This window comes from Vombatus ursinus, unplaced genomic scaffold, assembly GCF_900497805.2.
Source record: "Vombatus ursinus unplaced genomic scaffold, bare-nosed wombat genome assembly UNPS02014832.1, whole genome shotgun sequence".
Lineage (NCBI taxonomy): Eukaryota > Metazoa > Chordata > Mammalia > Diprotodontia > Vombatidae > Vombatus > Vombatus ursinus.
Window position 1 is genome coordinate 59,046,676 of NW_020954610.1, and position 13,107 is coordinate 59,059,782.

The 13,107-nt window shown below is 39.9% G+C and overlaps 1 protein-coding gene across 2 annotated transcripts in view; it reads left to right on the forward strand.

Annotated features, from left to right (window-relative positions):
• PPL (periplakin) overlaps positions 1-13,107 on the forward strand; it is a 48,079-nt gene that overhangs the window by 16,980 nt on the left and 17,992 nt on the right. For both annotated transcript variants that reach the window (XM_027839286.1, XM_027839285.1), the window contains exons 2-4: positions 7,495-7,594; positions 11,313-11,467; positions 12,919-13,039. In XM_027839286.1, the coding sequence (XP_027695087.1) occupies positions 7,495-7,594; positions 11,313-11,467; positions 12,919-13,039 (376 nt within the window). The remainder of the gene's footprint in view (positions 1-7,494; positions 7,595-11,312; positions 11,468-12,918; positions 13,040-13,107) is intronic.

Genomic DNA, 13,107 nt, shown 5'->3' on the forward strand with positions numbered 1-13,107 from the left:
ATGAGCTGAGTATCCCAGGTCACTTTTTTTAGTTCTTAAAGTGCCAGCTGGTTCTGACATCATGCCATGGGCACTGGCTTTTGTAACATCCATAAAAGGATCACAGACCCAGTTCTAAAGTATGCACAAGGCTAGAGGACAAGTTAATGAAATAAGATTGGTTTTTTCTAGTTCTGTCAGACAGACTGTGAGGGGAGGAATCCCTTATCAGGTCTTACCTCAGTTTTCTCATAAGTAAAATAGGACTCCGTGATATGTTGAGAAAATTAAAGTAGTGAGGATTTGACAGAATTTTCCTAGAATTAAAAGCTATGGCTTCTCTGTAGAAATAGTAAGCTGGACAGGTAGTTATAGTAAAACCTAAAAAAATAGTTTTCTAAACTATTTTGATCAGGAGTGTTCCTCTTTCACATTCTATTTTTTAGGGAAAAAATTATTCTCTTTTATTTTTAAATCACCTGCATTTTCAAGTATATCCCTCTCCCTTCACTTGCCTAGAGAGCCATTCCCTGAAACAAAGATTTAAAAAGGAAAATGGAGAAAAAGTTCATCTTTCTTTAGTTCAACTCAGTCTAACATCATATGCAATATTCTACACCCATAGATCCCCATACACCTGCAAAAAAGGAAAGGAATTGCATTTTCTCATCTTTTTTTGGTTCCAAGAATACATGTTCTATTTTCAACAATAGCCATGTTTTCCATCCTGGGCAATGATGGGACATGGGGAAACCTCAGAAGCTTTCCTCATTTCCAACTTTTCTAATCTGCTTTGCTTTGCATCCATAGAGAGTTTTTAATTGTAAAGGATGCTGACAATTTCTCCCATTCTCTAGGAAGATAAAGCAGGGACGCTGTATCTGTGCTGGAGAGATCCTTGTTTCTTTTCCCTTTGGCTCCTCAAGTCCCCCCACCATCCCCCCCACACCCCCCCACACACAGAAGACAAAGAAGAGGCTGTTTTGCATTAGCACCTAAGGTTTCAAACCCAGATAGAGTTGGGTTTGGTTATTCTGTGTCCTTTAAATACTCTCCTGGAGTAACTTCAACTTTTGAAAAAGTCCGTCCAGAGAATTATGACTTCCACGTCCAGGCCAATAACCAACAATTAGTTCAGTCCTTCTGGGTTCTGAGTTGGACCGAGTCTTCCCTTTTTTACCAGGGAATATAGCAAATAGACTTGTAAACAGAGGGAGTAAACAAGAGGTCCTCTTTACCACCCTGGACAGAGACCCTCCCTGAACCCTCCTGGAATCAATCCATGTTCTAGTATAAGAAGCCAAAAGAGAAGAAAACAAGGGCTAATCCTCTGGAGAAATGTGCTCTGAATCTGTTCTCCATTATTACACCCCCTCTTCCTGACTGTGATTATGCAATAAAGCTTTGGAATCCCCTGGCCTCTGTAGACTGCATGTTCTTCAGCACTGACTCTAAGAACCTCAGCTCAAAGATGGGGAAATTTAAGAGGCATAAAAGGGCTGTCTCCTGGAGACAGCAAACATACTGGGACCCAGCTCCCCTTCTGCCTCACCTTCCTGATTCATCTTTTAACTGATGCTGGTCGCATCTCATGGAAGTGGGGCTTTCTTTAAAGTGACCAAATCTCTCACCAGATGGCATGGGATGGGATAAGAACCTACCTACTTTCCTTCCTCTCTGCCAATTTTGCTATGATTGTTCGTTTGAAAAGTACCAGCACTTAATTCACCTGCTTGGGTCAGTCCCCATGAATCAAGTTTTCCAATAAATTATGAAAGTTGGACATTTTTTTCAGCTGTACAAACAGCTGAGTCCTGGATAATTGGGGTCCTTTTCATCTCTTCCTTCCCTAGAAGAGACAAGGGAGGGTCTTAGGAAAGAACGCAGCTTGGGGTATGGGATGTGGTTGAAGGCCCAAGCTTCAGACCTCTCTTCCCTGTGTACTTGTTCTTGGCTTCTGAATAAGGATAGGAGGGGCTGGGGTTATTCTTTCTATCCAGAAGTACACGGGGGTGAGTGAGTTGGAAAGCAAGTCTGATTTGCAGGTTGGTTCCAACTGTTTTAGTCTTGAAAATCAATCTATCAGTAAGCCTTCTTTTTGACTACTATGTGCCAAACAATGTTAGGTCCTGGAAAAAACAGTGAGTGGAATAGAAAAAGTAATGAATGGATTTATTACCTATTCACATGGGGACCCACCTTCCTTTTCTCCTTTCTTTCTTCTTCATCTCTAAGGGCCTCCTTTCTTTCAGTTCCATACCCCTTTGCCCTTCCTGGGGGTCTTTCCTATCTTTTCCTAGGAAGATTCCCATTCTGTGCTGGACTGAATGACTTTTCGTGGGAGGGTGGGAACAGAAACAGGGCTGGGGCTGAGTGGATAGTAGGGAGGGGCCCCTATCAGCTCCATCAGACTTTCTGACAGACTGTGGGTGAAATATCTGGCTGCCCAAATACATATTCATTACAGAGATGAAAGGGCCTTGACTGGCTCTACGGGTTCCTGGGACTTGGAGGAGTTCTACCTCACTCACTCCAAATTCCAGGTCCCTCCCACATTCCAGGCATCTCCTGGCACCAGAATTCAGACCACTCACAAAATCACATACAAAATGCATAAACACACTCACATGTATATGTGTGGCCCCATAAGGCCGCATGTGGCCTCAAGGCCACAGGTTCCCCACCCCTGGACTATGTCATCTCTTAAAGGTCCCTTCAAGCTCTAACATTCTATAGATTATATGATTCTAGGTCACCCTCACCCACAGGAAAGGAAGAAGGATTTAGCAACATTTTGCTTTACAAGATACCTCTCCATTTCTGAGCTCCAGGGCCATATGAAAGCTGTGACCAGGGTAGGCATCTTGGAAGCTAAATGTTCCTGGTTTCAAGCAGTGTTGGGTGGTGTCTGGGGCTAAGAGGGCGTCCAAAGACAGGATACAGCCACTGGTTTTGGAATCCTGCTGGGCTCTTAATTTTCATCCCTTCTCCTGAATGCAAGCCCACAAAGCTCACAGAACTGACCATTCTCTCAGCAAGATTACTTAAATCTTGGGTGACAAAGGCTTTTCTTTGTTTGAAAAATAGCCTGAGGGTGGGGTCCAAAAGTCCTATCCCTTCCTACACCTGATGAAGCCAATGGGGAGGCAAAGACTGGGGAACTGGTTTGGGAACCAGCCTGGTGTGTCTGTGACATTTAGGCTTAGGGCTGGGTGAGTGAATGAGAGGAAGGGCAAAGTCCCCCTCCTAATACTTTGGGTCCTTCAAAGAAAAGAACAGTCACTGGTTAATTACTTGAATTATTTGAATAAGGACATGGTTTCTCATGATACTAGGGTTGGAAGGAGGTGGATCATAGACACTATGGACAAACTAGGCAAAGAATGGATGATTTGGGATTAGAATTATTTGCAGGCCCAACAAAGAGAGGCTGGTCAGGGCAAATGGACTCAAGGTTGGTCAGCCTTAAAATACTCAAGGAAAAATTTTACAATGGAGCAAGCACATTTAGGTGCTGGCTGAAAATTGTATATACAAAACTTTATATATTGTCCAGGGTCTGTCTAGTATTGAAATTTTCAATGTAACTTCACCTTAGCCTTTCTATAATCTCCATGACTTAATTGCAGAATAGATCTAATTCTTGCCTATCCACATTCTAGATAATCCTTCAAGATGTGCCTCTTCCGTGAAGCTGTCCTTGAAAATTTCAAACTGTAGTTATCTCTCCCTTCTCTGAATTCATAGGACTTATTCTCTACCCAACTCATTTAGTACTTACTAACCTATGATACCTTTTATGTTACTGTCTTGTGCTGCTATCTTCTTGTCTGGTTAATTTTTCTGTATATGTCTTATCTCCCCAAGTAGATTGAGTTTCTTGATATCAGAGACTTGCAGAATGGCCAAATTTCCAAGTTGGAAGAAAGTTCACAGGCCATCTAATTCAAAACAAACCTAAACCCCTCTGTAACATTCCCACCTGAAGACCTCTATGGAGGAGGATTACCTCTAGAGATGGTTTACTTCATTGTTCAATATCTCTAAGCATTAGGGAATTTTTCGTCTAGTTATATTCTACCTTGCTGCAACTTCTGTCCATTGTTCCTGGTTCTGTCTTCTTGGGCCATGCAGAACCAATATAAAACCTCTTCCTCATGACAGCCCTTCAAGTTCTTGAAGATGGTAACTACTGGCTCCTCCCCTAAAACTTTCCTTCTCCAAACTAAGCATCTTCAGTTATTTAATCACGCTGAAGCACCTTCACCATCCTACTTGCCCCTCTGATGGATGCCCTCCAGTCTATTAACATCCTTAACATGTAGTGCCCAGAATTAAACACAATACTTCACATTTATTCTGGATATTGTGCCTCTCTTAATCTGCCTAAGATCACATTAGATTTTTTTTTGGCTGCCATTTTGCATTACTGATTCACAGTGAGCTTGCAGTCCACTAAAATCCCCAGATTTTTTCCATAGGAACTATAATGTAACTGTACCTTCAGCCATTTCATACTTGTAAAGTTGACTTTTTGAATTTGTATGTAAGACTTTACATTTACCCCCACTGGATATAATTTTGTTAGATAGGTCCCATTGTTCTGACCTGCTGAGATCTTTTTTGTTCCTAACTTTATTATTCAAAGTGTTGGCTCCCCCTCCTGGATTTGTGACATCTGCAAATATGATAATAAAAACATTAAACAACACAGGATTAAGGAGAATTCCCAGAGGCATTCCACTAGAGAACATTCTCCAAGTTGACACTGAGCCATTAACCTGTTCTAAATCTACCCGATTTTACTATCATCTACCCCACATTTCTTCATCTTATATACAAGGAGACCTTGAAAAGCATTGTCAAATACTTGCTGAAATCTAGGTAAACTATATCCTCAGCATTCCAATGATCTACTAGTCTAGCAGATATAGAGGTAGAGAGTGGACCTTTGATTTCATTGGCAAAGGAAACTCCCAGATGAGGAATCCTCTACCAATGCAGGTATGTGCATTCTCTGTAACTTAAAGTCTTAGACATATGCTTAGAATAAGTGACCTGTATTAGGTCTCATAGTCAACATATATCAGAAAGGGTATTTGAACCCTGGTCTTCCTGACTGACTCCAAGGCTAGCTTTCTATTCACAACTTCAGAGGTATCAAACTTGATGGGCTACAAAATTCCCGAGGATAGCTGGAACCAGATTAAAAAGTCATTGGGAAATGTTTAATAAAATAATTAAAAATAAAATAAAACATAGATAATGTCCATTTGTGGTTTTCTAAGTCAACATGGGCCTCCAGTTTGACACGACTACACTATATAAGGATGCCTCATCAGTCTTGTAACTCTCTCAAAATGAGTCTGGCATGATCAGTTCTTTTCTTTTTCTTTTAATTTTCTTTTATTTTCAAAGCACAGATTTTTTATTCTTTTTTTTCAGTTCCATATTCTCTCTTCCTTCTCCCTCCCCAACCCAAACAAATAAAACCCATTACAAATATGTATAGTCATGAAAAACAAATTTCTTTGTAAGCCTGTTCTGAATGAAGGAAGGAAAGAAAGAAAGAGAGAGAAAAAAAAGGGAGGGAGGAATGGAAGGAAGGAGGAAGGGAAAGAGGAAGCATAGAAGTATAAACAAAGGATAGAAGGAAAGAAGGTGCTTCAATTTGTGCTCTGAGTCCAGCAGATCTCTTATCTGGAGATGTATAGCACATTATTTCATCATAAATCCTCTGGAATTGTGGTGATTGTGTTGATCAGAGTTACTAAGTCTTTCAAAGTTGATTATCTTTACAATACTGCTGTTACGGTATAGATCGTTCTAGTTCTGCTCCTTTCACTTTATATCAGTTCATAAAGATCTTCCCAGGTTTTTCTGAAACCAACAGCACAATAACATTCCATCACATTCAGCCATTCCCCAATTGATAGGCATCCCCCCAGTTTACAATTCTTTGCCACTACAAAAAAGAGCTGCCATAAATATTTTTATACATATGGGTCCTTTTCCTCTTTCTTTGATCTCCTTGGCATATAGCCCAGTATCACTGGGTCAAAGGGTACCTACAATTTAATAGCCTTTTGGACATAGTTCCAAATTGCTTTCCAAAATGGACTAGTTCACAGTTCCACCAACAGTGCATTAGTGTGTCCGTTTTCCCAGATCCCCTCCAATATTTGTCATTTTTCTTTTTTGTCATCTGATGGGTATAAGGTGGTCCTTCAGAGTTGTTTTAATTGCATTTCTCTAATTACTAGTGATTTAAAGTATTTTTTCATGTGGCTCTTGATGGCTTTGATTTTTTCCTCTGAAAGCTGCCTAGTCATATTATTTGACCATTTTATCAATTAAGGAATGACTCTCACTCTTGTAAATTTGACTTGGTTCCCCATATGTTTTAGAAGTGAGTCCTTAAACAGAGATACTTACTGCAAAGATTTTTCCCCATTTCTTGCTTTTCTTCTAATTATATGATCTTGATGAAGTCATGCTAGCTTTCTGGATCACTATTTTATTTTCTAGATGTTCACCAACCATTCATTCGAAACATATTCTAGATTTCGCTTTATATGCTGTGAAGTCATAGAGTTGTGGTTAGGAAATTTGGGTTCAAATCACAGCATTATCATTTTCCAGCTATAAGATCTTGGACAAATAAAATCCCTCTAAACCTCAGTTTCTTCATCCATAAAATGAGAATAGTGGTCTTTATACTGCACATTTTTCAAGGTGGCTGTGAAGACAGCACTTTTTAATGAAAAGGTGCTATGTAATAATAATAATAATAAAAAACATTTACGTTATGGTACTTTAAGGTTTGCAAAGCAGTTTATATGTCTCATTTGATCCTTACCACAGCCCTGTGAAATGGAGTTAATCCTTTTTACACATTAAACTGAAGCTCGGAGAGATTAAGAGACTTGCCCAGTAAATCAAACTAGTGTCTGAGATGGTATTCAAACCATTTTTTTCCTGACTGTGTGATCATTATCTTCATCATCATTATTATATTTATAGTCTCACAGAACTTCACATTGTGTTGTTGAATAACTAATAGATGTTCAATAAATATTGGTGGGATGGGTAGATGAATGAATTAGTACAAGGACTAATTAAACAAGAACATACTCCAGATCAGTACCCTCATGTAACATGTGGCCTGGTCAGCAGCAACCCTCAGGGCTCAGATACTCAAGTTCTACACTGGTGATCAACTCCAGGGAAACAGGACGACTGATCCTCTTACCAGAACCCTGTCTTAGATCTACTCTGGAGATTATCAAGACCAGAGAGAGATTCCACCCAGATCTGTGGCTTTAGTAGTCTGTCGCTCTTAATCTGGGTATCAAGAAACCAGGAATAAGCTCAGAGGTTTACTCAGAGGGGAAATCAGGAAGGATTGAGGGACCAATTGAGGAGCCATGTCTTGGGCATTAGGGAAGGATAAGAGCAAATTTCTGATGATGATCCTTGAAACCTAGTTCTTAACATCAGCTCCTATCTTCACAGTATCTCCAGTAAAGAGCTATCAGAGTTGATTGAGCAGCTTCAAAAAAATGCCGATCAGGTGGAGAGAAACATCGTGGACACTGACTCCAGGATGCAAAGTGTAAGTATCAGGCCCTTTGCTATCCCACAATCACCATCTTAACTATACCATACCCCTCTTGGCACCAACTAACACCCCTCTTGTGTGGTTCCTTTTTGTGAAATGCCAACACATCCCAGGGCTGGCCCTTCTCTCTACCTTTTCTCTGCACATGATCCCCAGCAACTTCCTTCTCCCTTATATCTAGCCATGTCAGGTGTTAACTGCCTCTGTACCTCTTTGGGACAAGTTCAGACTTCACACTTATCTTGAATATTATTCAAAGGAAGAAGATAATATAAACAAAATAGTGACTGTGAGGAAAGGAAGAAGCTACTTCTACATCTAATCCTATGTCTCCTCTAATATGATGTGTTGAATTGACTATTCCTACAAAAACTAAAGTCTGCTTCCTGGAACATAAATAGCTGTATTAGTCAAGAAGGAGATGAGCTCTGAGAGCATCTGAACCCCTGATCAACAGCTTCATTTTAGCTCTGTCACTTACAAGGATGATCATACCTTAGACCTCAACTCACCAGCAACTATAACTGAGCTATCTCCATGATTCTGATCTGAAATTCCCTTCTCTGTTTAAAGCCTCTTGCCTTTCCATCTCTCCCTATGCTTCACTCCTCCTATAAGTATCCTTCATCCTCACCACAGCTTCCAGTCCCTCTATCACTCTCTGTTTACCTAGTTCATTAGCCTTCACTTTTCTCCCTTAACAGTCTTGATCCAATATTTAATAATTCAATTATACATTGTCCTCCACTCTTGATCCCCTTTCTTGTCCTACCACTGTTCACACCCTGCCAGTCTTCAACCATGGGCTTACCCCACTTTCTGAATGCCAATGCAAGAAATCATATCATTGTGTCCTTTATAAATTCATGTTATCTAATCTTAACTCTCCCTGGTTGCAACATGATAAAGCTTTTTCTTCCTTGATTGAATGTCCAATCCATTGCCTCCAATGGCTTTTCCAAACTTTCTCTTGAGTCCTCAATGATTCCTTTCATTCCTTCTCTGTTAATAGATGTCATTGCTTTCTTTATTAAGAAAATCTGAGCCATTGATATCATGCGTTCCCTCAACTCCTCTGCTCTATACTTAAAATCCTGGCTCTGAAACTGTTCTAATTCTACTCTGTTTCACTGCCTAACTCCTAGAAAGAATTTTCTATTCTTACTGCCTTCACTTCTTTACCACTCACTCAATTCTCTGTCCCTTATATCCCTATCTGACATCCCATTCCACCACTTGACTCAAAGTGCTCTCTCTAAAGTCTTTAATGATTTTTGGCTGCTAAATTCAATGGCCTACTTGAGTTCTGCAGCTTTGATACTTTTGACCAACCTTTCTTGGATATTCCTTCTTCCCTTGGCTTCTGTGATACTGCTGCCTCCTGATTTTTCTCCTACCTGTCTAACCACTCTTTGTGAGTCTCCTTTGATGGATCATCACCAATCTTCTGCTCCTTTAGCATGAATGTTCCTCAGGGCTCTGTCCTTGGCCTTTTTCTCTGTCTCTCTACACTCTCTCCTTATTAATCACATCAACTCCCGTGGGTTCAATTATCATCTGTTCAGATGAACCCAACATATATATATATATATATATATATATATACATACATATATATAGATATATATACACACACACACACACACACATATATATATACACACACATATATATGTATGTGTATGTGTTTACATACATATTCCCATATATGCATATATGTTGCATGCAAAGGATATATTATACATATATGGTATACAATATACACACATACACATATATACACATGTACAGACAGGATACTATATATATGTATATAGATATATATAGATATATATATACATACACACATATATTCCTTGATATAGGGCTAGAAATACACCTAGCTCTAGGTATATACTCCACATTTTCCCTTCTCCTTCCTCTATCTTACCTCACACCTTCCACTGCTTACCTTTTTTACATCCTACCTTGTCCTTTAATTTCAGTTAAAATAAAGTTTTATATCTCATTCTTCATGTTTCATCTCTCACCTTTCCTTCCCACACTTCACAGTTTCTTCAGGGTAGGGAGATGGACAAAGGGCAGTATACTCTTCTCCTTGATATAAGGCTGGCCTCCTGAAGGGATAATAATGATGTTTCCAACCCCAAGCAGGGCTGTTAAGTGGTGACCGTTGTGAGTGTAGAGTACAAAGAACAATGTTAGAGGTCTCATCAAGACTAAGGGCCTACCAAGTTCTAATGGATCTTGGATGGTTTGAGATGCTAAAATTGGCTTTATACTTTGATGGCTATGATCCCATTAGTTTGGTTGGACACTTCCTTCACAGATACAGACCTCAATCCATTTATACCTTCTTGTCCCTGTAAGATCCTTTTCCATGAATTTCTATAAATCTTCCACAGAAGACATTCCTAACATATTTCCTTTGGTTCTTTCATTATTTCATGGTCCCTGGCATAAGACTTGGGCTCTTCATCTGTTCATTCTTTCTCCCTCCCTCTCTCACTCTCTCTCCTTGATTGGCTATTTTCTTATTTGATGATTCTTCTGTGCTACTTTAGGCTACTTTTTAATGTTTGTATACCTTTTGTAAAGCTACTCTTTGTATATAAGTGATCATCGGTAATACGCAGAAGCTAATTTGCACCAAATGAAACTAAAAATTGACTTTATACCTAAAAGGAAATGTTTGTATTGAAGTCGTGAGGGCTCAGCAATGAGTTAGTTAACAAGCATACACTGAACACCTGCTTTGTGCCATCACTGTAGTAGGCACTGCTGAGAAGAGACAAAAGAACTGCCTTCACTGCATTAGATAAATTCTTAACCAACATCATTCAAAGTTACTTAGTGGAGGCCACTAGACAGCACAGTGAATAGGAAATAAGAGTACTGGATTTGGGGTCTTGCCACAGAATCAGACTAGTTGTGTTACTGTAGACAAGTCACTTAACATCTCTGTGCCTCAGTTCCTTTGTTTTAGTAGTTCTCTAATTTTTTTGTCTCAGGGCCTCTTTTACACATATATATGTGTATATATATATGTGTGTGTGTGTGTGTGTGTGTGTGTATGTATATATGTGTATATATGCATATATATATATATATGAATTGAGGATCCCCACAAAGAACTTTTATATGATATATATGTATATATGTATGTGTGTATATATACATATATATTTATACAGTATTTGAAGTTAAAACATCTTATCACTATTATGAAAATAGTTTTGACCTCTCAACCCCCACTAAAAAGATTTCAGGGACCTCCAAGGTCCCTGGACCATGCCTTGAGAATCACTGATCTAATGTAAATATAAACTATCACCAACACTTGCTAATACATTTTTTTAATACACAATTAAATAGAAAGAAATTATCTCTGCCAGGACTTCAGCCACCCAGAATAGCCCTTTCTCATGAAATAAAGATGTTGGACATGGTGATTTCTAACATCCCTTCCACTCTTTCAGTTCTAACATTCTATGACTGTCAGGTTAATACTGAAGTTAGACACACACACACACACACACACACACACACACATACACACACCTGCTGATTGACCTGTGCTGAGTTTGAGAGGGTATTCTTTGGAAGAAATTTATTTCCCTTCTTGACTCCATGCACTGTTTTTCGTGTACAGTATTATTATTCACACAGCTCTCCCTGCTCCAGCCTGATTTTTTTTTTTCTTTGCTCACAGGACCTGGCAAAGATCAAGGAGGGCCAGCCTGCTCAATACCAAGAACACTCACTCCAGAAGATTTCTGAATCTGAAAAACTCCTCTACGTTTTGGAGGGAGATGCAGCTATTGCTAAGCACATGAAACACCCCCAGGGAGATATGATTGCAGAAGAGTAGGTCTAGTTTGTTTTTTTTGTTTAAATCCTATTAGTATCAGATGCAGATGCTGGGCTTTCTGCCCAGAGGCATGGGGGATGCGGGAGGCCAGCTCTACTTTGTGGGATTATAGTATTGCTTTGTGGGATTATGCTGTGTACTGCCAACGCTGCATTCACCTAAGGCCATCACACGCCGTCTGAACCTTGTTCCTGGTAGTTCACTGGCAGGGGTGAGCAAAGCCATGTTCTCCTAAAGCTGGATCACTGGAAAACTGTTCAGGAAGAGAGAGTAGGGGAAATAAGGCAAAGGAGGTAGGAAGGCAAGGGGAAGTAGGAAATAAAGGACAAAATGGTACATGTTAAACTCCAATCTCTCAAAGACTATGCCTCTGACTTTGTTGGAGTGTGGCCTGTTCACCAAGTCAGGTATTCAGTCTTCTTTGTTGAGATCATCCATGGTAAACAACCTCATTTAGAGCCAAGGAGAGAAGAACTACTTTGTCTTGGTTTACAAAGTTCCCATCAGTAATTTAAGTTAGTTTTATAAGAATCATTGTTGCCCGCTCACCCCAGGATATTCACTACACTTCAACAACAGTAACCTCTCTCAGAACTTTCCTTTAGTGCTTTCCAACAACTTAGAATAACGGAGTAGTGGCTCTAGCCTCCTTGCTCTTGGATTTGAGATCAGGTGTAGAAGTAAAAAATTTTCTCAGAATTTGGGATTATTCTGAAGGTAAGATCTGGAGGGAATCAGAGAACACTTGAAAAATCTAGTGTGGGGAGGCCAAATCTTGAACAAGAGGTCCAAGAGAGTGGTAAGGCTATCACTTTGGAAGTAGGGACAGGGCCCAGACCTATAATTTCACTGGTATGCCTTCTCTTCTATTTGTAATCTTAAAGAATTCTCAGTGTCACTCAATTCAGTATGGAATCTATCTTACCCTATGGGAAAATAGTGGGGAAGTGAATGGGGGGGGTGTGGTGGTGATAGAAGGGAGGGTAGATTGGGGGAGAGGGTAATCAGACACAAACACTCTTGAGGAGGGACAGGGTCAAAGGAGAGAATAGAATAAATGGGGGCGGGGTAGAATGGAGGGAAATATAGTCTTTCACAACATAACTACTATGGAAGTGTTTTGCATGACTACACATGTATAACCTATATTGAATTGCTTGCCTTAGATTGGGGGAAGGGATATTCAGAATGCATGCCGTCTTGGAGTGAGGGGAGTGGAGAGATGGGGAGAAAATTTGGAACTCAAAATCTTGTGGAAGTGAATGTGGAAAACTAAAAATAAGTAAATTAAGAATTCTCCATGTCAGAGGCAGGATCTGAACTTGGGTCTTGTTGACTTTCAGGCTAGCTCTTTATCCACTATTTCGTGCTGACTTTGGAGATACAAGTTGAAATCAGCACTTTACAGACCCCCCCACTGAAGAGTTTGGATTTTCTTTCTCCTCAGTATCCGGCAATTGAAGGAACGAGTAGCAAACCTACGCACGAAGCACAATCAGATTTACACTTTGACTGTTAAAGAGGTGGATCCAAAGGTCAACTGGTCATCTGTGGTTGATGAGAAACTGGTATGACCCTTCCTGCACAAGGCTGACCCTGGAAGTGACAAGGCCCTCAAGGCACTCCTTTAAATGCC